The sequence below is a fragment of the Hemicordylus capensis genome, chromosome 10 (assembly GCF_027244095.1).
Source record: "Hemicordylus capensis ecotype Gifberg chromosome 10, rHemCap1.1.pri, whole genome shotgun sequence".
NCBI lineage: Eukaryota > Metazoa > Chordata > Lepidosauria > Squamata > Cordylidae > Hemicordylus > Hemicordylus capensis.
The window spans coordinates 29,922,117-29,947,281 of record NC_069666.1 but is presented as its reverse complement, the minus strand read 5'-3'; the positions used below and the strand labels follow the sequence as shown (position 1 = coordinate 29,947,281).

The following is a 25,165-nucleotide window of genomic DNA, read 5'->3' as shown; positions in this document are numbered from 1 at the left end:
TACAATACATAGCCTGGTAGGCAGGCAGTGATTTACATCAAAAGGAAACTATCCTCTCAACTGCCCGATAGAGATCCCCTGCTGATAAAAAACAGGCCACATTCCTCAGGGGATGACTGTACTTGTGGAAGTGAAAACTTCCCAGTGAGCCTCCTGTGCTCTTCCTTTCTTAATCCAAGTCCAGTGGTTGAGCAGAAGAGTGACTGCACGTTTTGCTCCATAACTGCTTCTACAAGGGTTAGAGCTTAGCTTTTTTGAAAAAGAAAGAAAGAAAGCTGAAATCCAGGTGAATCTGGGTGGGCTAAGAAATCTGGGTCAGATGCTTAAAATCTGGGTGGAACCTGGAATTCCGGGTGGCATGGCAACTCTAAATGCACATGTGTGCACACACACAAGTTTTTTGATGTCCACTCAGTTGATTTTAGATCCCGCTCAGGCTGAATCAAGAAGGCCCCATTCTGAATGTACGTACACACACACCACATACCACCATCCAGAACAAAACTCATTCAGCACACAGATGAAAAAAAATTAAGAGGGAACCTTGCTGCGGACCCAGGGTTGAGAAGAGGGTGGCAGCAGCAGCACCCTGCTGGAAGGCACAGCTCTGCTGGGTGCTTTTGTGCAGCAAAGGGCCTGCCTGTTTTCAGCTGGCAAAGCTGCAATGGATGCTTGCAGCTCACCTGCGGCCTCTGGGCATGAGGAAGGTGACTCAGTCCCTAGAAGAGAATGGGGCTTGGGCAAAATGCCCCACCTCCTCCTCCCTCCTCCTCCTGTCTCTCTGAGGATTTCAGGACCTTCTTCCACTGTGGAGGGAGTGAGCGAGTTCTGCAATGAGACCATACAGAGCTGACTCCTTCCTGGTCAGTGCCAGCTGATCATCAGTGCAGCCTCAGAAGATGACAGTGGACAAGCGCAGTTCCTGGATCAAAGCACATATGGAGAGGAGAGCTGGTCTTGTGGTAGCAGCAAGCAGGACTTGTCCCCCTAGCTAAGCAGGGTCTGCCCTGGTTGCATATGAAAGGGAGACTAGAAGTGTCAGCACTGGAAGAGATTCCCCTCAGGGGGTGGAGCCGCTCTGGGAAGAGCAGAAGACTCCAAGTTCCCTCCCTGGCAGCATCTCCAAGAGAGGGCTGAGAGAGAGAGATTCCTGCCTGCAACCTTGGAAAAGCCGCTGCCAGTCTGTGAAGACAATACTGAGCTAGATAGACCAATGGTCTGACTCAGTATATGGCAGTTTCCTATGTTCCTATGTGAATGGTCTCTCTCTCTCTCTCTCTCTCTCTCACACACACACACACACACCCCAACTCATTAAACAAACAAACAAAAAACACTGAGTTCCCATCCCGATCTCTGCTATAAATAAAGTCAGACACTAAAACTAGCTAGAAGTTTTTAATAGTGATCTTTTTTCATTACAGTACAAAGAGATCAAAGAGATACATTTTCCTTTTATATGGTACTTTAAATACATACAGATACAAAAATATGGCAGTTTGAGCCTTTTAGTATCAAACCTGAAATGCATCTCCATTTAAAGTGAAATGCCCTCCTGCCGCAAACTGGTTTGTTCTTCGTGGACTGCATTAGATTTTCATTTAATCTAGAGCCAGTGACAGAAATGGGAGGCAGGGTTCTAGGAAATTCCACCTCATAAGTAATGTTTTGTTTTGTTTTGTTTCCTTTTAAGCCTGCTGTCAGTTGTTTTCCAGCAACCACAAACATTTGAGCCAAATGCTTGCGTGTCCACACACTCACACACTGGGGTGTCTCATATCAATCAATATATCTGTTGTGTGCTGTGCTTGTTACAACATACATCGGAAAGGGGGGGAGGTGTTCCCATGCTCAGGTAGGAGTGCCCCAGGGAGGGCAGTTGAAGCCTGGCCCTGGCAGCTGCCAAAGTCACAGTTACATGCAGATGTTATGATGGTTTGGTCAAAATGCATTTTAGTGGTGAGTCCAGTTGCTAAATGACTCAAGGCACATGGTGGTCAAAATACCCAGACTTTTCCAAGAAGTAATTTTTGGAGCTCTGTAAACATATTGGCTATAGTCCAGCAAATCACAATAATGTGATAATTTGTGGGGTGGGGAGCTGGTTGATTCATCAGTTCCTGAATCAGATTTGCTAAAACGGCAAGTCACTTTTGAAGCTCAAGCCAGTTAGAAGACAGTTTGGTGCTGTGGCTGATGTATCTGGAAGGGTGTTGCCTAGAGTTTGGCCTCCATAGATAGAATTTTCAGCCCTGCGGCAGCAGCCGGAATTGCCTCTTTGGGCCCAGCAGTGTGTGCTGGAATGCAGTCATCCTGAGACACTGAGAAAGACATTTGGCATATTAAGACTTTTTGGCAAGCTCTTTATAGATGTGTGCAAATTTAGCTGCTCGCAAAGATCACTCAGTAGGCACATCGTGATGAGAAAAAGCAACAACAAATATAGTAGACAGGCATTTCACATCCCCTTTGTACATGCTCCATTGAAGTGGAAAAAAATTGTGTTTGGAGTGAGAGAACAGACACGGAATACATACAAACAGGATGTACTCCTGATAGACTGTACATCCCACTTAAAATACTGATTCTGCCTGATTCTTATAGCAGAGAATAAATAAACTGATCTAGACATTTTGTTTACATATAAGCAAAATCAAACTATCCATCTAATCCCAACAAATGACACCAGATTTTATTGGAACAAAGAAGCCACCAGGTATATAAGCTGAGAGGCATTAATTAGCAAAGCAAGACGTCACCAAGACAGAGCCAGTAATAACATTTTTGGTCCAATTGTGATGGAGAATTTCCAAACGTATGCTTGGGACAAAGACATTTAGTGCAAAGCATTAGCTTGCTCTATATTCCTGTCAAGACCTAAAGAAAGTTTGCATATGACATACATATTCATATATACCATTATAGTGTGTGTGTATAAATATATACATATTTTTATGTATATACATGCACGCACACACACACACACAGAGTAATCCCATCTGTTTAGGCAGGCAAATCCATCAACGTTCAAGCAATATCCATTCGTTATCTTAACCTGAAAGGCCAATTTTGGTGCGGCAGAAAGGCCAATGTGGGATTCCTATGCAGATATTTAGAAAATCTTCTTGTAATTCTGTGTGGAGCATCTCTAATCATCAAGGACAGACCCTTGCATCCCCTGGCCCAAACCAAACAAGCCAAAGGTTCGCCCAGGACTCCCGAGGCTGGGTTTGATGGCTGCAGTGAGAACGTCGGGGCCCTTCCTGAAGAGAGCTTTGCTGCTGGGTGGCAAGAGACTCTGTCTCCAGGAGCAAGACTGACCAATAATACTGTCAACCCACAGAAAGAACTCTCTGGCTAAATCATCACTCAGCAAAAGGAAACATTTGCAAAGCACCAATCAGTGTTATTAGAAAGTAAACTTCAAAGCTGAGCACACACATATATATATATATTTCTAGGTATACAGAAGGCAGTTGCGGTCTGTAAATGAATCAGATGAAGCTCAGACCATAGTATTATCATAGCTTAATTCAACATGTTGCATTTCCTCAACAACTGCATTTGCTTTTCTCTTTCTCCTCACTGAGCTGCTCCGTAGAGCTGCGACCATTGGGTTGCACTACCCCTTCTGGTATCCAGGACTTGTCCACACACCGTTCCATGCGCTTCATGATGAGGTCCAAGAGCGTCTCGATGGCTTTGCTCACGTTGCTTCCGTTGGCTGCACTCGTTTCAAAATAAGGGATCCTGGAAAGAATAGAGTCACTAGCATTACTCTGCCGTCTGTCGTGTTGTGTGCTGTTGCCATGATATTCCGAAATGAGGAGCACGCTGTGAAATCAGCTTTATTGGCTGCAGTGCCCCGGTGGCAGGCTTTCTCCTTGAAATGCGCTTCAGTACTCCTGGTGGCCGCTGCCGTTCTCAGGGTTTTCACTGCCTGCCACTATTCTGTTTTATTGTTGTTATGTTTCGATTTTGGACAGTGCCCCGTTAACCTTGGGTGAAGGGCGGTATAACACTGTGTGAAGTAAATACTGTGCATAAATAAGGAGCTTCATCTCTTTTGCTTTGGAAAGCACGAGGTCTTTGGAACAACTCCAGAATCTCTTTCCTGGATTTGGCAGGGAACAGATTCTCAGCCTCTCCGCCTGGCAGGAGCGGCTGGCCCTAACCCGCTGAGGCAAGGGCAAAGAAAGCCCAGCTGCCTCTGCTTTCCCAGAAATCTGCTCGCTCCTCTCCCCCACCCCCCGCCTGGGAACCGTGCTGCCTGCAGGCTGGCCATGTGTTCGGGTAGTGCTACCTGCAGCACAGCCTTCATTCCTGCTGGGGCGAGGCGGGACAGAAGAGAGAGGAGCAAACGGAGCGCCAGGCAGCAGCGGTGCCTCCTTGGGTACCCCCCCCACTCATTAGGACCAGGGATGCCCAGCAGGCCGCTGTAGGGCTGCTGGACGCAACTGTTTGCCGGGTTGTAATGTGAGCTGCCGGTCACATTCCTAAGATGCACTGAGGGAATCTCAGCAGAGAAAAGGAAATGGACGTCAGCCAGAGTGACGTCTCCTGCTCTTCACATCTCTTTGCTGCGCGGGCTTCTGGTCACTTGGCTTGTGAAACAGCCAGGACCGGCAAGTAGCCATTGGCAAAGAACCCCTCTCTGGGGGAAGAGGGGATAACAGCATGTGCCATCCCAGCAGCACCGGTGAGGTCTGGCTTTGCTGCAAGTGGAGGCCCCCTTCCTGCCAGGCCACTCAGGGCAGTTTCCCTTCTTAAAACCACAAGCTACCAATTAAGAGTCGTCATATCATCCAAAGGAAAAGGGGCAGGGAGGGGACGGAAAAGAAGCTGTGGCTTCTGGTGGTCCCATGGCCACTGGAAGAGACCTGCAAATGTCCCAAATTGTCCCAGCCAGGCAGGTCTGGGAAGGAGGATCCACCGGAGTTTCCTCTCGGGGTAGTGCTTCCTCCTCTTCCGTTGGCGCATCAACCAGCACCGAAGGAGAAGGAGGTGGAGTGGCAAAGAAAAGGATTTTGTTCTTGGGCAGCTGGGCCGGCCGGGGGTGGCGGCGGGGGGGTATTTTTGTTTCTGGCTTCCTGGCATGTAGAAGGTTACCCGTTTTTCTGCTAGACTCCTCAGAAGAAGTTCCCAACACCAACCGCAGGAGTTTCAAGACACACACACAGTTGACTCTGCATGAACCACAGCGGTAACGGGAAGGCTACTGGTTACTTGCCCGTATTTCTCTGCAAGTTCCTTTGCATCCCCTTCTTTCACCATCCTCTGCTCTTCGAGGTCGCTTTTGTTTCCACACAGGACCACATCGGGGTTTTCGCAATAGGCATGTGTCTGCAACTGGGCTGGCGAGGACAGGGAGAGGAAGAACATGCAGCAACACTTAGAGAGGTGGCGCAAGCTGGGGGAGAGGAGCGGCCCTTTGCCCTGGCCTCCCAAGCCCTCCGTGGGCCTGCTCCTCTCGCCTCCACGCATCCCAGTCCAGCTCCACCACAGCTGGCCCACTCCTGCTCCCTCAGGTGAACCTCGGGGTGGCTGAGGCTGCCTCCCTCCCCAGGCCCCTCCCGCTTTCTGGGAAGCCTTCAGAACAGAGAATGGGGCCTGAGGGGGAGTTCAGGACCCGGCACGAGCACACGTCCTCCCCCCTTTCCCCTCCCCGCTTGCCTGTTGTCCCACATGGCACATTTTAGATTGTAAGCTCCCCAAGGCAGAGACCTATCTTCTGGTGCTTTGTAAAATGGCATCTGTGCTGAGGGTGCAATGTAAATGAAGCAGGCCATTTTCTCCACGGGGAAGCCCACCAGCAGGGAAGAGAGCGCACGTGCCCCTCCCACGGGTCTTCCAGAGCACCACACGCCCCTTCCGATGGAGACTGAAATATACAGCTAGCCAGGCTAGTAGCCGCTGAGAGCCCCATCCTCCATGAATGTGTCTCATCTCCTCTTAAACCCGCCTAGATGGGTGGCCGTCACCACTTCTGGCAGCAGCAAATCCCATAGTTTAACTATACGTTGTGTGAAGGAGTCCTTCCTTTGGTCTGCTCCGAGTCTCACAGCACTGAGCTCCAAGGGATGAGCCTGGATCTAAAATTATGAGAGAGGGAGAAAAACTTCCCTCCTTTCTCTTTATCCACACTGTGCAGAATTTTATACACTGCTATCATATTCCCCTCTGAGCTGCCTTCTTTCTGAACTAAAAAGACCGAAACATTGCAGTCTTCCCTCTTCGGAAGGAAGCTCCAGCCCCCTGATCACCTTGACTGCCCTTTTCTGCAGCTTTTCTAGCTCTACAATACCCCTTTTAAGGTGTGGCGATCAGCATGAGCACAATACCATATTCCAAGTGTGATCACACCATGGATTTATATTACTATACGGGCCATTTTATTTCCTTATGGACCCTGGCATGGAATCTGCCTTCTTTACAGAAGAAGAGGGGTCAGCACAGGCAGTGAGCTGCCTACCAGGACCCCAAGATCTTTTTTCTGGTCAGTCACTGCCAGCTCAGATCCCATCAGCGTATATTGGAAGTGGAGATTTTTCTCTCCAATGTGCATCACTTTATTTACACTTAATTACACTAAGCTGCACCTGCCATTTTAAAGCCTTTGCAGTCCTTTTTGGATTCTTTGCAATCCTTTTTGTTTTTACCACCCTGAATATTTTGTGTCATCAGCAAACTTGGCCACCTCACTGGAAGCTGCCACATACCGAGTCAGACGCTGGGTCCATCTAGCTCTGTATGGTCTACGCAGACTGGCAGCGGCTTCTCCAAGGGGTCAGGCAGGAGTTCTCCCTCCCTCCACGGAGAAGACTGTCCTTTTATTTCTACTCTCTGCTTTCTGTTCTTTAACCAGTTACCAACCGTGACTGCTAAGTCTGGTGAGGGACTTTGGCAACAGCTTTTTGAAAGTCCAAATATGCAATATCTACTGGATCATCGCTATCTCTATGCTTGTTGACACTTTCCAAGACGTCTAGGAGATCAACCAGACAAGACTCGCTCTTGCAGAAGAGGAATCTGGTGGCAGGTCTTCCAAGGGCAAAGCTCTCAGGACTCTAAAGATAACCAAGGCCTTTCAAACAGGGGCTTATGCCTTCTTTCTCTATGCTCAGCTGTTTCTGTCTGCCAGGAGTCGTTGCTCTTTGCTTCCCAGAGATTTCTGGAAGGAAAATCCCCATACGGATGCCGAAATACTGGGCACCCAGAGACTTGGTCTGACAACTTTGAGGTGTTGTTGCTCTCTTGCCTGAGGGCCAGTGGAGAGTTATGGGTCTGCTGCCCTTCTCTGATGCACCACCACGCCCACAAAAACCGCCCTGGGGAAAGAAAGCCAGTCATGGGAGGGAGAGAGAAAGAAAGAGTGAGAGAGAGAGAGACCTACTCATCCAGTTCCGGACATTGAGAAAACTCTGCTCGTTGCTCAGGTCAAAGAGCAGAAGGAAGCCCATAGCATCTCTGAAGAAGGCCGTGGTCAGGCTGCGAAACCTATGGAGATGAAAAGGGGGCGGGGGCAGAGCCGGTATGACTCCTCTCTTGATGAGAAATCTTGTATTTCAAAAAGGCTTTTTGCCTTCAACAAGGAGGTCTATAATGGTCAAAGCCAGGTCAGTTTTATCCTTAGGCAGGCTGGATTTCGGCTGAAATAAGGGCACATCCATAATAGGAGAAACCAGTCTGAAATCGTTTGCCGCTGACTTCAAAGGGGCTAAAGTCAATGGGTCCCGCATAATCTGAAAGAGGGACTTTAGATTCTCCAGACACCACTCATTATGGAAATGCGTCTCACCTGGACCTCCGACTTTGTTACCCTGCAGGGGGAGAGACTAGTGGGTGGAAATAGGCCAAGGGCACCAGGAACGGTGGGACAGCAAACATCTGGGCAACGGCACCCAGTGCGGAAGGCTGACTTCAGGGAGACAGGGGGAGGTTCCAGGGTGGGAGCGGCACCGGGGCAGGTGGGCATCCTCTGCCAACTGGGCACAGCCCCATTCATTTCACAGAGGAGACCCAGCAGCACAGCGCAGCCTCCATCCCCTCAGCTGGGATTCCCAGGCAAGTCTGGCTGATCCGACAAGCTTCCGGGCAGCCACTGGGGTCACGTTTCCGCCAGCAGGTCCAAGGGCAGCCAGGACAGGTCCATCTTGTGCCCCATGCACACCTCTCTCTCCCGTGCACAACAGCTTCACTCAGTCCACCCCCCACCCCCCCAAAATAAAAATAACCCAAACCGTACCTTTCTTGCCCTGCAGTGTCCCACAGCTGAAGATGGATCCTCTGTCCTCGGCCACTGAGGCCGTCTGGCCCGTTGGATCGGTACACCTGTTCACAAGAAGGATTCTGTGACATGGAGACCCCTCCAGCCAATGCACAAGCAAACCCAGCATCTCTGGACGTGTCTCCCGCCCAAGAGATGCCCACAGCTGGACACTCTGCAGGAAGTCCGTTCAGAGCGGGTGGGGTGTGTGTGTGTGTGTGTTGACATTTCTGGGGGCTTTTACGGTGGCCAGTAGACTGTTGGTTTGAAGCCATGTCTGTTGTTGTTCTGTATAAGCTGCTGTGCTGTGCAGGGTCCAGAGGCAGGACACAGGTCCAAATTTCCCAGACTGCACAAGTCCAGCGAGCGTCTCCTGGGCGGACTCTGCTCAACAGCCCAGTTTTCTGTCCGCATGTCGACTTTACAGGAAGACCTGCTGACTCCGGTGAGGCGGGCTGCCCAGCACGGATGCAGGTGGCCACCCTGGACGGAGAAGCCCCTGAAGGCAGAAGGGGAGATGTTTCCAGGGCAGCCCCAAGAACCAGCCTTTTGAGACGGCCAGGCAGGGAGGGGGATTTTTTCCACTCGGCAGGGCCAGGTTTCAGCACAAGCCAAGTCAGCTGCAGCTGAGAGCCTCACCTTCTGAGGGGCTGCCTCCCAATACCGGAAGAGGACTACATTTCAACGTAATTGGTTGAAAAACTCTAAAATAGACATTATCATTCTGATAAGACAAAAGTTGACTTATCTGGTTACACAACTAGTTATCATATTGAATTTATAAATCTGTGCAGAAATAACTCAATAGATTCTATCGAGATGTCCTTCGAGCAAGGCTCGGCACAGAACAACGCCTGCCGCCACCACACACTTCCAGGCAAACGCTGCTGTAACTAGGAACAGTGCAGCAAGTGGTGGTGGGGGGGGGTGACGTGCCAGGGAGGGGCTGACACCCCACTCTGTAATGTCATGGGGACCTTTTAAGCTCAGCATCACCGAGGGCCTCCATAACACGTCTTAATCCAGCCCTGGGCCTCTGCCAGCGCCCCTTGTGCCAGGTCAGGAGTGGCCACAGAATACGGCCACCTGGTCAGCCAAAGCAAAAGGCATGGAGCTCTGTTTTCAGTTGTTCACATTTAAGTGTCATTAGGAACAGTACAATCAGATAACCACACTGTTAGGCAATGTATCTGCACCCTTCTGCACAGCACACTCCCACTCGCTGCGAAAGGCAGTTCAAAAAAACACCACTGCACTGCAGGATCAACGTTATCTCATTAGAGGCCATAAAGCCTGGGACGGGATATTCTACGAGAAGGCAGGAACACGTCTGTTTACAGAAGGGACAGCAGGCAGCCGGTCCCTCTGGGAAATGGGCTTCCCAGGCGGCTTCCCTAACCTCAGCGGAGTCCATCCAGAACCCTTCCTGCCCGCTTCATGCCCCCATTCCCAACCACTGCCTTTGATCTAATGGGATTCCGGGCATTACACCCATCTGAATAGTACTGTGCAATCTCTTTTATCCAACCGGGCTGGGTTGGGTTAATCAGCAAGCTGGAGAAACAGAAGGTCTCGCTTGCAGGGGGGAGACTGGCTTGGAGGTGAGCCACTGGGCCGGTAGCCGTGGATTTGGATGACCTGGAGATTCAGGACACTTCAGGTTCAATCACTCAGGATGGTTTTTCTGCATCAAGTCATGTGGCTTTGCTACTACAACACCCGCTCAACAGAGCCACCATCTTGATTGCCAGAACGCCCTCTGGGCCTCTGGACTCTAAAGAAAGACTTTGATGGTGGCCACAACAGCAGCAGCAGCAGCAGCAGCAGCAGCAGCAGCAGGAGACCATCTGGACTAGGGCCCCATATGTGAAAGGGGTGGGGGTGGCAGAATGAATCAAAGAAATGCACGCACCCCCCCCCCGTTTGAAAATAGAATGGAAACCTGTTTGGCTTGTATCATCTGCACAAACCACCACACATCATGTCTCCTGCATTTAATGGGATGAGATTTTGCACAAGTACCAGTTTGACGGGTCTGTGGAGAGGATGTTCTCCAGTAATTACATCTGGACCAGTCTTATCAAGCGGATACAAAGATTACAAAAGGCGATGTCAATTTTGTTGCATTTTGTAAGCTATTGGAAATGTAAACTTTTCAGGATCTGTTGAAACCATATTTTGTGTGGAATAGCTTGTAACCACATCATGAATATGAACAGCCGTTGAAATGCCCCTGCAGCCCTGGGAACTGGCTCAAATCTGTGATTTCCCAGTTCACCCATTCACAGGTCTGCATGCCCAAAGTGGGTCAGGAATCCGATCAGGAACCAACCGTGAGTTCTGACACAATTCACATGAAATGTGGTGAGAGATTCTGCTCTCCAAAATGAGCATCACATCGAGTTTGGGATGTAGAAAACGGCCCAGACTCACCACTCTCTTTTCCCGGAAGTCGATACCAACAGTTGTAATGAACTTGGAGTTGAATTTGCCATCTGTGTACTGATACAGGATGCTCGTCTTCCCTACGCCAGAATCACCCAGGGCTAAGAATTTGATCAGGTAATCGTAGTCCCCATCAGACATGGTGAGAACTGGGACAACAGCCTTCATGGCAGCCGGTGGGCGAGGGACAGAAAGAGAAAGAGAGCCGGGTCAGCTTCCACCTCAAGGCCTTTGGTTTCCCCAGAACAACAGCCCTCACCTTATCTGGTGACCTGCGGGCATCAATCCATCATCCACAGCACCCCCTCTCCCTTCTGGGGAATCTGTACCATCAGAACTGACCCTTCAATGGACCCGCCCTACATGAGTGTCTGAAGTACCCAGGCACACCCTCATGTGTGAAGGCGATGCGTGTGTGCCTGTTGCCAACTAGCGACTGGCAGCAACCTTCCCTGCACGGACTCCTCGCAGAACAGGGACAGGGGCCCTCGTCCTCGCCCGGGATGGCACCCACCAGTGCCAAGGCAGCACAACTTTGCCTCCCCCCTCGCAATCTGTTTCTGGACTACAATTCCCATCACCCCCAGCCACAGTGGCCAAGGGTCAGGCGTTATGGGAGTTGTAGGCCAACATCTGCAGGAGGGCTTGGGTTGTGCAGCCTGGCATGAGGGATGGGCTGAGATGCCCCTTCAAGCCACAAGGCTCTTTTGGGGAAAGCCCCCCTCACGCAGCAGGGAGGCCGCTGACCCGGGGCATTTTGGGGGGCTGGCCCTTTCCCCACATCTCTGTCCCTGTCCCGACCGCCCTGGGAGAGTCACAGCCTGAAAGGGACCTGGCAGGGGCATCACTACAGCTGGACAAGGGCCCCGGGGCTGGCTGCTTGCTCTCTGCCTTGCACCTCTCTCTGGAGAAAACTGGGGCGGGGGCCCCTCTCCACCCTTTGTCCCAGCCGGTTCCCCCCCCCCGGCAGGCCTCGGAGCATCTGCAGAGTTCATTTCTCTTTGCCAGGCTGCCCAGGGTGGGGGAGGGTTGCTGGTGGGGGTGGCAGCATGTTACACACACACACAGACACAGACACAGACACAGACACACTGCAGCCACGTGCCAAAGTGCGGTTTCAAACCCACCCACCCCCGCTTTGAAATCCCTATAATAAAGGCCTGGTTTTGTAATACATTCCCCCTGATCCCGGTGGCTGGGGTGGATCTTGGGCTTCAGCCTGCAGACAGCGGCTGTGGACGGGGACTCCAGCGAGGGCCGGGCAAGAGCGAGCCCTTGCTCAGCTCTGGCCAGGCCCTGCTTGGGCAGCCAGGACTGGCAAGTCAGGCGGGACCCTGCTCGGCTCCTCGGGCATTTTCAGTGGCTGGCAGCAATTGCAGGTTGCTCTGGGCACCCGCCCCCCGCCGCCCCTTGTGGTCAGGAGCAGGAAGAGGAAGCCAAGCCAAGACTTCAGAAGAATGACCAGGGCTGGCGGGCGGGGACCCCAAGAGGCTCTCCAAGGGGAGACGCAGCCAGAAGCAGACGGCTGTCCCTGCAGCTTTCAGCCTCCCCTGCTCTCCCTCTCCCTCCGCCCTCTGCCAATATTGAATAAGTGCTCTCCTCCGCCGCCCTTAGCCTATTGGGGTTACAGCAGAAAGAAACTGTCATCAAGCCCAGGCAGGAGTTCACCAGGTGTGTTAGCAAGGAAAGTCTAGTGCAACGATACAGACAGAGGCCACCCCTTCCAGGCCATGCGCAGAGGTGGGCTTGACAGAGGAAGAGCGACCCCCATCTCTGGGGGGCCAGCAGCAAAACGGGGCTGGGGGCCGGTCTCTGCAAGGCAAGAGGAGAAGCTGGCAGCAGCAGCAGAGGCCAGAGCCCATTGGCCGCCAACCACGCCTCTCTGGGCTCCGGGTGCCTGCTTGCCAGGGGAGTGGGGGCATCAGCTCCCCCTTGGAGCCAGCAGGTGGGGGCAGGCACCCCCACTCCCAGGCCGGTCGCAAAGAAGCCTGCGGGGGTGGGCAGGTGGGCTGCAAGCAGGCTCCCAGCACCCACAGGCATCTGCGTGGGAGGAATGCCCACTGCTGCCCGGAGGGGAGGCGCGCCCCGCCCTCAGGCCCACCAGTCGGACTCTCCTCCTCCCGCCCCCCCCAGGAAGCCCCAAGGCTGCAGCCTGACACCTCCTCAGCCCCCCCCCGCCTCTCCCTCCAGAGGGGGGCTGCCCTCACTGGGCCCCCCCTCTGTGCTTGCTGCTGCTGCTGCACTCCTTCTCCCACCCACCACCTGGCGGACTTGCCTTCCCAGAAGCCTTTGCAGGGGCAGCGTCCAGGGGCCCCGGGGGCCCAAGCGTGGGGGGGGGCAAGTGGGCCTGTGGCAGGGTGGCAGCTGGCTCTTTGTGGCTCCCCCACCCCCACCCCCAGGGGCCCCTCTCCCCTTCTTGCCCCAGGGAAGCTTCTTCCACCCTGCTACTCGCCCCCCTCCCCACCCCAGCCGTGCTTTTACGCTGCCAGGGGTCACCCTTGAGCCGGGCCCCTCTGACCCGAGCGCCCCCTGCGAAAGGCGGCCTGCCCCCCCTCGCCACCCCGCGAGCCGAGCGCCTCTGAGCGCCCTGGGGGGCGAGTCCCGTCTCCAGACCGCAGGGCAGAAGCAAACCTGGAAGCCGCAGCACAGCCGGAGGAGGGGCGATCCTGGCACCAAGCCGTGGGGGAGGCGCGCCTGCTTGCCCGCCCAGGAGGCCCCCAGGCCCCTCGCCACCCGCTCCCACTCACCCGGAGGCGGCCACGCCAGGCACTCGTCTGGCCGGAGGAGCCCCATGGCCCCAGCCGCAGAGGCCTTGGCAGCCCCACCTGCTTCGCACACAGCCGGGCGGACGCGCCCCGCCTGTTTGCTCTGCCCGTGGCTGTGGACAGAGGGCAGGCGTGGCCCCTCCTCGCCCTGCTGGCAAGGAGCAGCAGCCCGGCCCGGCTTCTTGGGAGGAGCTGGGCTCGGGCTCACTGCTGCTGCTGCTGCTGCTGCTGCCCAAGTGCCCAGCAGGACGAGAGCTGAGAGCCCCCCAAGTGGGACCCCCCCCTCCCCGGCTCTGCCTGGCGGCTTCCTTGTGCAGGCAGAGGGTGGCGCTGAGCTCTCGCCTTCAGATGGGCAGGACCCCTCAGGCCCAAACCAGGGCGGGCTTTGCAGCAGGCCTCCTCTCCTCCAGAGCAGCCATTGGGTCCTCAGCAGAGCCCCCGCTGCTGCCCCCCATATGCGGACCCACACAAGTGCCCGAGGGGCCGCCCTTTTCCAGGACTCCTGCCTTCTGGGGCAACGGGTGGTGGGGGGTGCCCTTTGCCATGAAGCTGGTGCTCCGCCTGTGCAACTTCTGCCTGGGCACCGCCTCACTCCCCTAGCCCTCACGTCATTTCAGCACCCACAGGCACCACCTTCCCCCTTTTAAAAGCCTCCCGATTAATCGCCTTGCTGCTGCCGCCCTTCTGTTGTTATTGCCTTCACTGTTTTGATATAGTTTCATGTGCTGTTTTGATCGGCTGTTTTATTGTTTTAAACTATTTGCTATGATTTCTGAGCTGCTCCAGGAACAGAAATACTGAAAGGCAGGAAATATATTCGTGGAAACAAATCAGCACATCTGTTTAATTAAAAAAGACAGGAAAGAAAACAGATGCTCAGCCAGTCCCCACAGGGAGAGCTTCTGGCCTTCATTTCTAAGTGTAGGGGTTTTTTGGAGGGGGGGGAAACCCCACTGTTTTCATGACTCTCCCCTATAGTTTCTCTCTTGGGTTCTCACCGTATATTTCCTGCACTAATGTCATAGTATTCCTTTAACAGAAACCACTGCAGGGCACATCACTGTGGAGTTGTGGTGTTGCCCCAAATGGCATCTAATTGCAAAAAGAATCCATTTGAAGCAGACGGTTCGAATCAGCTGCAAGAGGGCAGAAGCGCCTTCTCCCCTCTGCAGCAGCCAAGCCCTCCAGAGCCACACAAGAACTGCAGGTGGACACGGGCACACCTAGAACACTTCCTGAAGGAGCAGCACGTGCCTGCAAACCCCCAGGACCCGCCAGTGACCCCGTCCAGACATCACCGCCTGCTGGTACTCAAGAGTCACCTTTCTCCTGCCGGGCTGGGCAGATGCCCCCCTCCCCCCCCCGCTGCCTCCAGAAGGGGACTGGTGAGGTGGCTCCGTCCACGACAGATGCCTGCCCTGCGCTCATGGGAGGCTGCCGGGGGCAATTTCTAGCCGCCACACAGCATCCTGCTCTTTCCAGAATGTCTCCTCCTCCTCCTCCTCCAGGGGTTCAGCGCCAGTTACTGCCGGCAGCAGAAGAGACGCCAGCAGGCTTACAAGTGAGAGGAGTGAGTGGCCATGCAGGCCTGGGTGGGGGGGGGGGCTGGCGTTCAGCAGGCCCCTCCCGCTTCCTCCAGAGCCCGCAAGACTGGCTGCGATGGGAGGGCCCAAGCACAGTGGCACAAGAGTCCAGCTCAGCCTGTGGGAGAGCCCCCCCCCCCCCCGAGCAGGGCTGAAGCGCTGCTTTGCTGGAGTCAGCTGGAAGCGAATGCTAAACGTGGGTTCCACACCACACCAAGATAGGGCCGAGTTCCCCATCAAACACCTGGCAATACCCTTCTGCACAGACAAGCTCCCACTGTATGTTGACCCAGAAGGAAAGCCCACGCACCCCAGACCCTCTTTGTCCCTGAGACGGGCCCCTTCCCGAGCCACTTCCTTCCTGCCCGCCCCACCCCCCGCGGCTTCTGCCACTTGCAGTCCTTGCTGCTACTGGCTCTCTTGTGGCCTTCCTGAACTGGCCCCTAATGAGCCCTTTCCCCGGCAGGGCAGCTTCACCTCTGCACTTCTAACCCTAGAAAGAAAACAACCCATGAGCTGCAAGGAGGAAACCGTTATGCTGTCTTTTCTTTTTGCAGCCTCCGTTTGCTCGGGACTCTCCTTTAAAAGAATTCTTATGTAAGCCTTCTAATCAGTTATGCTCTTTTTCTCTTTAAAAGGCCGGTTAGGGTTAGGGTTAGAATAGGTTAGGCCATAATGGGGCGGCAGGGCGGGGTTCTTCACGGCTTCCCAGACTCTCCTCCTCAAGTTTCCACCAAGTGAGGCGAAGGAGCCCCGGGCATAGCTCTAACTGGGAGTGGGGGAAGCAAGTGTCCCTGCCCCCCCCCCCCGAGGGAGAGGCCCCACGGGCTGGACTACAGCTTGCTCTTCCAAGGAGAAGGTGGCAGCCCCCCCCACCCTGCCCTGCCCCGCCCTGCCAGGAGCACTCCCCGAAGATGGCGATGCCCTGTGGCCTTCCGCCTGTCCCAGCCCAGCTGCTCCTTCCCCTGAGCCCACGTGGTTTCCGCCCCCGTTCCCACTCCAGCCATTCCTTCCTCTCGCGATGTGGGCGTGGCAATCCCAAAGAAGCACCCCAAGGGCCCAGAACGGCTTGGGCCACTTTTGTCCAGACGCAGGACAGAAATAGGAAGCCACCAGGAAAACCCAGCCGGCCGGCCCCGTGGAGGCTTCTTCTCCCAGGCCGCTTGCTGGTGAGGGGGAGACGGTCCTGCTCCCGGAGGGGGGGCCCCACGGCCCTCCACCTTCTGTCCGGGGCCCCCACTTCTGGACCAAGGGCACCCCACTGTTGTGCAAATCCAGCATGTATGAAGGCAAAAGAAAACGCAGCCCACAATTTCCACGAGGAGGAGGAGGAGGAGGAGGAGGAGGAGGAGGAGGAGGAGGAGGAATGCACCAAGGCTATTCCCAGCAGAAAGGCGGCAGGCACAGGAGGGCGGCTGCTCCTCTCCCCCCCACACTGCCCCAGGGTGAATGAGAGCCAGGCTGCCTGCCCACTGGCCACACACTGCACAGCTCTACCTGAGGAATAGCCAGCCTGCAGGCAGGCTGCCACATGGCCTGGCTGCAGGCTCCCATCCACCCTGCAGCGAGAGGCAGCTGGGCCTTCCTTGGCAGACCCACACCCGCACACGCAGGAGCTGGGTGGGGACAAGGGCGGTGAACTGGGAGGCACCGAGACAAGGTCCTGGGGCAGTGGAGAGCGCGCCGGCCCCTGGCTCCCTGCACCGCCCCCTCCATTTCCACGGGCTCGGCCCCAGAGCCGGCCCCTCACACGCCCCCCCCCCCCCGCTAGACCCAAGGTGGGGGACCCCCCTCAGGATCCAAGTCCGCTTTGCACCCACCATCACAACCACCCCCGATAAACTCGGCCAGAGTTCGTTTCCCCTGGAAGCGCGTGAAACGGCCCTCAGCGGGGAAGCAGCCGGGCAGGGGCTCCCAGCCAGCGTCCCCCCAAAGAGTCGGGCTGGTGCCGCGGATGTGGTGGGAACACCCAGGCAGCGCCCGTGGTCAAGACAGCCGCCCCGAGGCGGAGGAGGAGGCGTCGGGACTCCCTATATTGGCGTTTCTGGATAAGAGCTTCTCCCCACTGGCCACCAATGAAGGCAGCAGGCCTGAAACCAGGGCAAGGAGTGGGGGGGGGGAGGAGGGAACGCACAAGCGGCAGCTGACCCAGGAGCAAAGGGCAAATGGGAAGGGCATCCGGTCGGACTGGGAGCTGCACCGAAAAGGCAGGAAGGAGCCGGAGCCAGGAGAGATGGGCTGCCCTCCTCCGCCATGTCCATCGGGAAAGCAGCCAGGCCTGCCCCATCATTGCTCGTTCCGGGCAGGCCTTGGGTCCGTCGTCCACCCCGCCAGACCTGCCTCCCAGCCTGGCACAGCACAGCCCCAGGGGCAAGAAGGCCACCACCCACACCATTTCTGCCACCTTAGCAGGGAGCGGGCACGAGCCCTCCTCTAGAGCAGGTGGGAAGCTTCCAGCACCTGGGAGTGGTTTCGCACTCCTCGCAACTTGCATACGAAGCATGTGGCCCAGAGCACCCTTCGAGGGACGGGGGTCTTTCGGACCCTTCCGGGGGGGGACGGGACGCAAAGTCCAGCAAGACTCCTCGGAAGATCTGCGCCATTGTGGAGAGAGGGGGGTGGTCCCAGATTGTCAGAGCTCATTAAAAGTGGAGAGGAAATAACGAGAGATAAGCCCAGATGTGGGAGAGTTCATAACAACACTGCCCCGACCCCAAGCCCTAAATTCCATTAAGGAAAACGGAACATGTCAGAATTCAAGTTCTGGAAGCCTGCGATATCGTGCAGAAATAATATCCAATTAAGTTCCTAGGCACATCGCTGACCTCTAACCAACATGATCTTTAGAAGAAGAATGGTTTCCCAGCCCTATCAGATCATGCCATGCATCTCAAGAGCTGTTTCAAAAGGGTCAGATGTGGAATGAGCATTGCATGGCAGCTGCCACAACAGAGGAGGCCACTGGAGACGCCCAACATTCCTCTGCCACAAAGTCTTCTAAGCCCAAACACTGGCGCCAGTTCACGGGTGGGGGGGAGATACGGTGCTGGGAGGGAGAAGGGAGGGAGGGGGTGTCTCCTGAAGTGGAGCCAACGACCACTTGCCTCCTGCCTCCTCCTGAGAGAAAAAGAGGGGATGCAGCGTCCACTGCAGGCAACATGGCAAGGAAGTCTACACTGGCGACAGGAAAAGCTGCAGAGGCGATGGGTGGTGGAGAGACCCACGGCGAGGAAGAAGAGCGGATCTAAGGCAGAGCCGTGACTCAGGGAACGAAGCGCGCCCCTCCCCAAGTCAGTTGGCGTGTGCATCGCGTTGCCTAGGAGAAGCACATAAAGCCACCACCAAGCCAGCCGGGGGGCTCCTGTCTTGGCCCTCTGCAGGGTTAGGGTTAGGGTCCCTCCCCCAGCATGGGTGCCAAAGAGGCACAGCGGTGTCCCCAGGAAAAGGGAGGGGCCTGTGAGCCACAGCGGCCACAGAACGCTAGACTAGATGTGGCGTAGTGGCCAGAGTATCAGGTTGTTGTGAGGAGAAACAGAACCATGTACACCACTCTGGGCTCCTTGGAGGAAGAGTGGGATACGAGGCAGACAGATCGATCGATCGATCGGCGCTTGTCCGTCCCACCCGGCACGGCTAGATGGGCCAGGCAACTCCCTCGCTGGGGGGGTGGGAGTCCGGCTCTCCTGTGGCTAGCCATGGAGGCTGCCTCAGGGAGACTGGCTGGGAGGGAGGACTGGCCCGGAACTCCCCTGACCTGGCCACCACAGCCACGCCACACCAAGCCTGAGCCAAGGCTGGCCTCTGGGCAACAGCAGGAGGCAAATGCACGGGCCCCGGATGGCTTTCCAAGGGCGAGGAAGCCCACTGGCTAGCCAGAGAAAGGGGCTCTCGAGGAGGAAGAGGGGGGAGGCAGGGGCTGGCCAAAGCGAGGGGCTCCTCAGTGAGAAATGGGGGCCCAGAGGGGAGTCCAACTTAGGCCCTGCTCCCGAGGGGGCTGGGGCAACAGGGCTCCCTCCGCAGAAGGCGGCTGCTGAGAAGAGACCCCCCAAAGGTCCTGCCTTCCCTTTGCAATGGAAGGTCTGAGCAGCAGGGGGGGGTCTCTTCCCCCCCCCCGAACACGGCCGGGGGAAGCCAGGAGGCTGTTGGAGCGCCTTCCCTCCGCCAACCATGGCAGCAGCCGGAGAGACCACGCCGGCCAGGGAAGCAGACGCCGGTTCCAAGCTGCCCTTTCACTGCGTCCTGCAGTTAGGGTTAGGGTTAGGGTTAGGGTCCTGCAGCCGTGAAAAAAGCCAAGCCTGTGACTGGAGGAGGGAGGAGGTCCGACCCTCCGGCCTTCTCGGCGAGAGCAAACAGCCATTTCCCCGACAGACAGGCCCACCCGGCGGGCTGTGATGCACACACAGGCATCCACAAGGACCAACCGGGCGCCCGTGTCTGAAGGAAGAGGGCGCCTGGCCCGGCCACGCTCCGCCCGGCAGCCCGTGGGGCAAGGTGGGTGGCCTTCCGGGGAGAAAGGAGCTGCCCGAGCTCCTCAGGACCGGAGGGCAAGCCGAGGAGGCCTCTCCAGTCAGGCCCAGAAGTGCCTGCCCAGATGCGGTGCCAGGCGTGGGGCTGGGCTGGCTAACAACTGGGCCAGTGGCTTGTGCGCCCAACGCAGATTCCAGCAAGAGACTCCAGCCAGCGTGGTGGAGGCCCATCGGCCAGAGGAAGGAGCAGCCAGGCGTGCCCCCCCCCACACACACACACTGCTGGGCCTGGGGAGGCACTGGGTGGCGGCTGCAGCAGCAGCCGGCGGGCGCCCCGGAGAAGCTGCTCCCACGGAGGGAGTTCCCAGAGGGACCGGCCGCCTTTGCGAGGGCTGCGCGCACACACGCACACACCCCCCCACCCCACAGGCAGTCCCCCTCCTCCCCCTCCCTGCGCCCCCAGCCCCGAGCTCTGCAGGGCCCTCCCCACACCCACCCACGTCCACAAGTGCTGGGAAGGCCCCCCCTGCTCAACTGCCAGAATGCTCTGCTGGGAGGGAAGGGCCAGGAGCCCGCCGGGGCTGGCGGTGCTGGGGTCGGCCTCCGTCTGGGTGGCGCTTCAAACTGTCCCAGCCAGCAACGCACACGCAGCTCCTCCACACAAGACAACCTGCAGCAGGGCAGCAGAGACAGGCAGGCACCCTCCCGGACCGCGTCTGTGTGGACTCAAAAGCAAGGCGGGGGGGAGGAGTGATCATGTGCAAGGGGGGCGCTGGGCAGGGTGGGCACACACACACCCCACAGCCCGTCCCGCATTTCACCAAGGGGGGGGGGACAGAAAGCTGCCCCACCCAGCTCCCGTTCTCCTGCAGCCACACTCCCTGCCTCTTACCTTGATTTCTGAGTTCCGAATCCGAAGCCTGCCTGGCTCTCCTCCCCTGACCTGACCCGGCTTAAGGTCGTGTGACTGAAACAACAGTTTCTGTCCCAAATGCCCTGACCCAGCTTGCTTGCTTCTTCACATCCTCCCCCCAGGTCTTTGGCCCTCCTGGATGCTGCTCTGGGCCTTTCCTGCAAGGGACTTCGCCGTGATCGGCAGAGTCCACCGGGACCTTCCCTGGCCAAATGAGCAGCCCAAAGGCCCGGAGGAAGCCGCTCAGGAGATCAGAGGGACGGCCAGTGGTGTCTCGTGGTCCGCGGGTGGGGTGAGGCCTGGAGGGTCTTGGCCTCAGATCCCCACACGGACCGGGAGCTCATTGGTGGACGTGGGTGAATCGCTCTTTCTCAGCTGAGCCTACTTCGCGGGGCGGGGCGGGGCGGGGCGGGGGAGAATCGTGTGTGCCGCCCAGGAAGTTTCAACTAGACCAAGTCTTCTTCACAGGGAATCATAATACACACACACACACACACACACGTGTAATATATATATATATATAAATGTTTAGCAAAAGACCACTCTAAGATGAGCCACCCAGGAAGGCCCGGACAAAAAAAGAGCCCTAACAGCCCTTAGCCCTTTGAGGGAGCACATTTCCCCACATGGTCAGGAGCTTCTTTGGAGGCTCTTCTCCAGCTGCCCTCATTGCTGGAAGTCAGCTGGGAGCTGCTGAAGTGGGCCTTTCTGTGGGGCTGCCCCAGTTATGGATACCCTGGACAGCCAGGAACACACACAAATGGATCCTAGAACAAATCAATCCAGAATTCTCACTCCAGGCACAAATGACCAGGCTCAAACTATCCTACTTCGGACACATTATGCAAAGATCCGGCTCCCTTGAGAAGTCCGTCATGCTGGGGAAAGTGGAAGGCAAGAGAAGAAGAGGACGGCCAGCAGCAAGGTGGGTAGACCAGATGACGACAGCCATGAAGGCACCACTGAGAGACCTTCAAGGCCAAGCTGAAGACCGATCATCCTGGAGAGAATCTCTCTATCATCATCATGTTTATTTGCGGTCATAGACCAAAATTTAAAACATACATAATAATACACATATTATAATAATATATTAATATAATAATAATATATTAATATAATAATATAGAGAATCTATCTATGTGGTTGCTAGGACACCGACTGGATGGCACTTAATCAATCAATCAATGGACCGATACAGATACCTATAATGTGAAGAATGATGTGGAGTCGGGCTCGTGACCCAACTTATCTCCTCAGACTGGCAGCCGTTTCCCAAGACTGAGAAACCCTTTCCCAGCCTCGAGTCCCCTCCGCGCACGATGCCAGGAGCTGCACCAGGAACCTTTGGCTTTCCAAGCATGTTTGCTTCCAGGAGCTGCTGGACTGCTTCAGCCAATCGTCACTAACTGGCAGCAGCCACCTAGCAAACGCCGCTTCGAGCATGTCTCGAGTGCAATAACTTCACGAAGCGCCCTCTGCAGCAGCAGAGGACATAGGAACATCAGAAATTGCCATATACAGAGTCAGACCCTTGGTCTATCTAGCTCAGTATTGTCTGCACAGACTGGCAGCGGCTTCTCCAAAGTTGCAGGCAGGAGTCTCTCTCAGCCCTCTCTTGGAGATGCTGCCAGGGAGGGAACTTGAAACCTTCTGCTCTTCCCAGAGTGGCTCCATCCCCTGAGGGGGAATCTCTTCCAGTGCTCACACATCAAGTCTCCCATTCAAATGCAACCAGGGCAGACCCTGCTTAGCTATGGGGACAACTCATGCTTGCTACCACCAGACCAGCTCTCCTCTCCTAGACCAGGTCCTGCATCCTCTCATCATGGAGGGCACATATGGCTGAGCCCTTCGCATCCCCATGGATTTTGTGATGTTCAAAGAGGAACTCGAGGAGGAGGAGGAGGAGGAATCCCCCCCACCCCACGGGAAGGGCTCAGTGGTTTCTCCTGCAAGCAGCTGCCAGTCTGTGAAGATGTGTGGTCTGGCTGCAGAACTGCGCCCCAATCTGCATCACATGATCCCTTCATAAAGACTCATTTCTTTCCTTGGGTGGGAACTGAACACAAGGAACAAAGTGGCTTTTTCTCTTTTCTGTAATTAAGAGTATTATACCCTCAGAGACCAGCCAGCAAGGGACGCCAGGGGGAAACTTGGCACAGGCTGGGGAGGAGAGAGGGGTTTGCAGTCCCGAGTGGTGCCCTTCCGCCACAGAAAGGAGTCCTCCTCCTTCCCCGTGGCTTCTCACAGACAACGGGTCCAGTCCAGCAGGAAGGACTCTTGCACTGCACAAGGCCCACTGAAGCGGACCGGGGGGGGGGCGGCACAAGAGGGGGGGCACACATCATTTGAGCCAAAGGTGCTTAAAAACAGCCACGTGGTGAAACCGGTCGATGGGCCCAGAAGTGGCTTCTTAGATGGCTCAGACGGTGTTGTTATTGGGGGTGTGTGCGTGTGTGCTATTAGCAGTCTTTGCAGAGAGGAGTAGAGGGAGGCACTGCCCTGCTGCCCCAACCCATCTCCAAGAGGTATGTCTGTAGGAGCTGCTGCCACTGGGAACCCCCTCAGCCTGGTGTTTCTCCTGCCTCAGGGCAGAGACTCCAGGGAAGGTGCAGGATGCAAGAAAATGCAAGCAGTTCCTAACAGAGGGGAGCGGAGATAGGCGTGGCTGTTAACTGCACAGGTTAACCCTGCAGCTCTACCTGATGACTGGGCAGCCTTAATGCAGGATGGGAGAGCGAGCAGCAAACAGAGCTCTGGGAAGCAGGGGCAGCCGGGCCTCCTTTGGCACACACACCCCCCCCTCAGGATGAGTGCTCCTGGGTTTTTAGAGCCTGGAAGGCGGAGACAGCAAGCAGGCTGTGGAGGCATCTTAGGAAGCAGAGTTTGGCTTCTCGGGCTGACTTTTAGGAATGACCGAGGCGACACGCTGCCAAGGCTGGACAGAAGATCACCCAGACAGACACAGCCGGTCTGCAGCGACCTCTTCCTTCCCAGGCAGCCCAGAAGCCGCAAACTCCCGGCAGACTTCATCTCGCCACTCGGGGAACTCAGACAGGCAGCAGCCACACTTGCACAGTGTGCCCACCACTCTCCAGCCCAGCCCAGCCCAGCCCCCCGAAGGGCTCCTGCGCAATCATCGCCCGAGAGGAGGCAAGCGCTGTCCGAGGCGACGGCGCGGGGAGAGCCGGATCATGCTCCAAGGGCTGGCCTCGGGGGCGCCGGCCAGCCAGCCAACAAGCCCCACTGAACGGCGCGGGACTCGCTTCCTTCCTCCCTCCCTTCCTTCCGAGGAGGAGCAGCAGGAGGAGGAGAGGCGCATCGGGGGGGGGGGGGCCCTGGCTGCGCAGCAGAGTCGACCCTTCTTCGGGTCGTCCCGGGGTGTCGCGGCGGGGGACCGAGGAGGCGCGCGGCGAGCTGCCGGCTGGGCTGGGCAGGGCATGGCCGGGGACAGGCTGCCGTCGGGGAGCCAGCCCTCCTGCCCGGGAGGGAGCCGGGACGGGGAAGAGCTGCTGCGCGTACCTGGCCCGGCCACCGAGGGGCTGCTCCTCCGCGCCGGCTCTCACTGCCAAGTTGCCCGGCGGCGGGACTGGGCTCTGATCCGCAGCAGCAGCAGCAGCAGCGCCTCCATGGGAAGCAGCAGGCGGCGGCGGCGGCGGCGAAACCGACTTCCGAGGAGGCGGCCTCGCCGGGGGTCGAGAGGGCAGCGGCGGCGGGGCGGGGGGTGTGGTGTGTGCACGTGCAGCAGCAGCAGCAGCAGCGAGCGCCCCCGCCCCTGAGTGTCAGCTGTTTGTCACGTGGCGGCCCCGCTGGGGGGCGGGATCGAGGGCTCTGAGGAGGCGCCTGGGAGGAGGAGAGCAGCCCCCGCCCAAGCCGGGGGGCAGCTGGGGCAGCCCGGGGGGAGCCGAGCAGCGCTCCTCGCGGGCGGCCACAGAGCGCCCCCTCCCGACCGTGGCTCTTCCTCGGGGGGGGGCCTTTGCCCCCCTGCTGCTACCAGCCGCAAAGAGCCTCCTTTTAAGGTGGCGGGTCCTCTTCTGGGGAGCAGGGGGAGAGCAGCTGGCCCTCTCCAACCCCGGCACAGCATCCCTCCAGTGGCCGGTGCTGGTCTCTGCCGCCGCCCTCGCTTTCTTCTTTGCAGGTTGTGAGCCCTGAGTCCGGGGCCAGGGAGCATCTCACCGATGTGGTTTTTTCCTGTGTAAACCGCTTTGGGAATGTGGGTGGAAGAGTGGCATCCACAGAGGAGGAGGATGGATTCTGTCTCTCTGTGCTCCTTGATTTTCATCCTCACTCAGCACTGAGGGAGACCCTGATCTCTCCTCTCTCCCAAGTCCTCCTGGGTCTGTGGGGCTCCCCAGAGGGGCAGCAGGCGAGGTAGTTTTGGGGCCTAGAGGCCTTGGGAAGCCCCCCCCCCACTCTGCACATTCAACATCGTCATGCTCAGCTGGGCAGCCACACCATTTGGGACAGGATTCGGGGCCCCTGGGGCTGTGGAGGCCCTGGACTTTGGCCCAGGGGGAAGGAGAGCACCTCCGGGGGCAGCCCCCAGGGCCATGGGCAACCGGCTGAGTGCCTTTCGGAGGCTCTCTCAAGCACGCGGTTCCATCCCATGCAAATATGGGCACGGAGCCAGGCCCTGCCTCTCTGGGGTCTCCTCCTGGCATTGCAGGGGCGCTTATGCAGGAGCTGTTCTGGACAGATCCCACCCCCAGCCAGCCAGTTGGAGC

The 25,165-nt window shown here is 56.8% G+C and overlaps 1 protein-coding gene across 3 annotated transcripts; it reads right to left on the bottom strand.

Annotated features, from left to right (window-relative positions):
• Positions 1-1,384: 1,384 nt before the first annotated feature.
• RAB27A (RAB27A, member RAS oncogene family) lies at positions 1,385-24,216 on the bottom strand. Of its 3 annotated transcripts, XM_053273091.1 has the most exons (7): positions 23,964-24,216; positions 10,700-10,873; positions 8,246-8,331; positions 7,394-7,497; positions 5,231-5,354; positions 3,658-3,750; positions 1,385-2,321 (listed from the first exon to the last, which is right to left on the bottom strand). In XM_053273091.1, the coding sequence occupies exons 2-7, from the start codon at positions 10,850-10,852 to the stop codon at positions 2,309-2,311; spliced, it is 573 nt and encodes a 190-aa protein (XP_053129066.1). In that variant the 5' UTR covers positions 10,853-10,873; positions 23,964-24,216; the 3' UTR covers positions 1,385-2,308. The 3 variants fall into 3 exon arrangements, with proteins under 3 accessions (XP_053129066.1, XP_053129064.1, XP_053129065.1); XM_053273089.1 differs by having other exon boundaries at positions 1,385-3,750; positions 23,964-24,212; XM_053273090.1 differs by lacking the exon at positions 23,964-24,216 and adding an exon at positions 13,459-13,766 and having other exon boundaries at positions 1,385-3,750.
• Between the last annotated feature and the right edge of the window lie 949 nt (positions 24,217-25,165).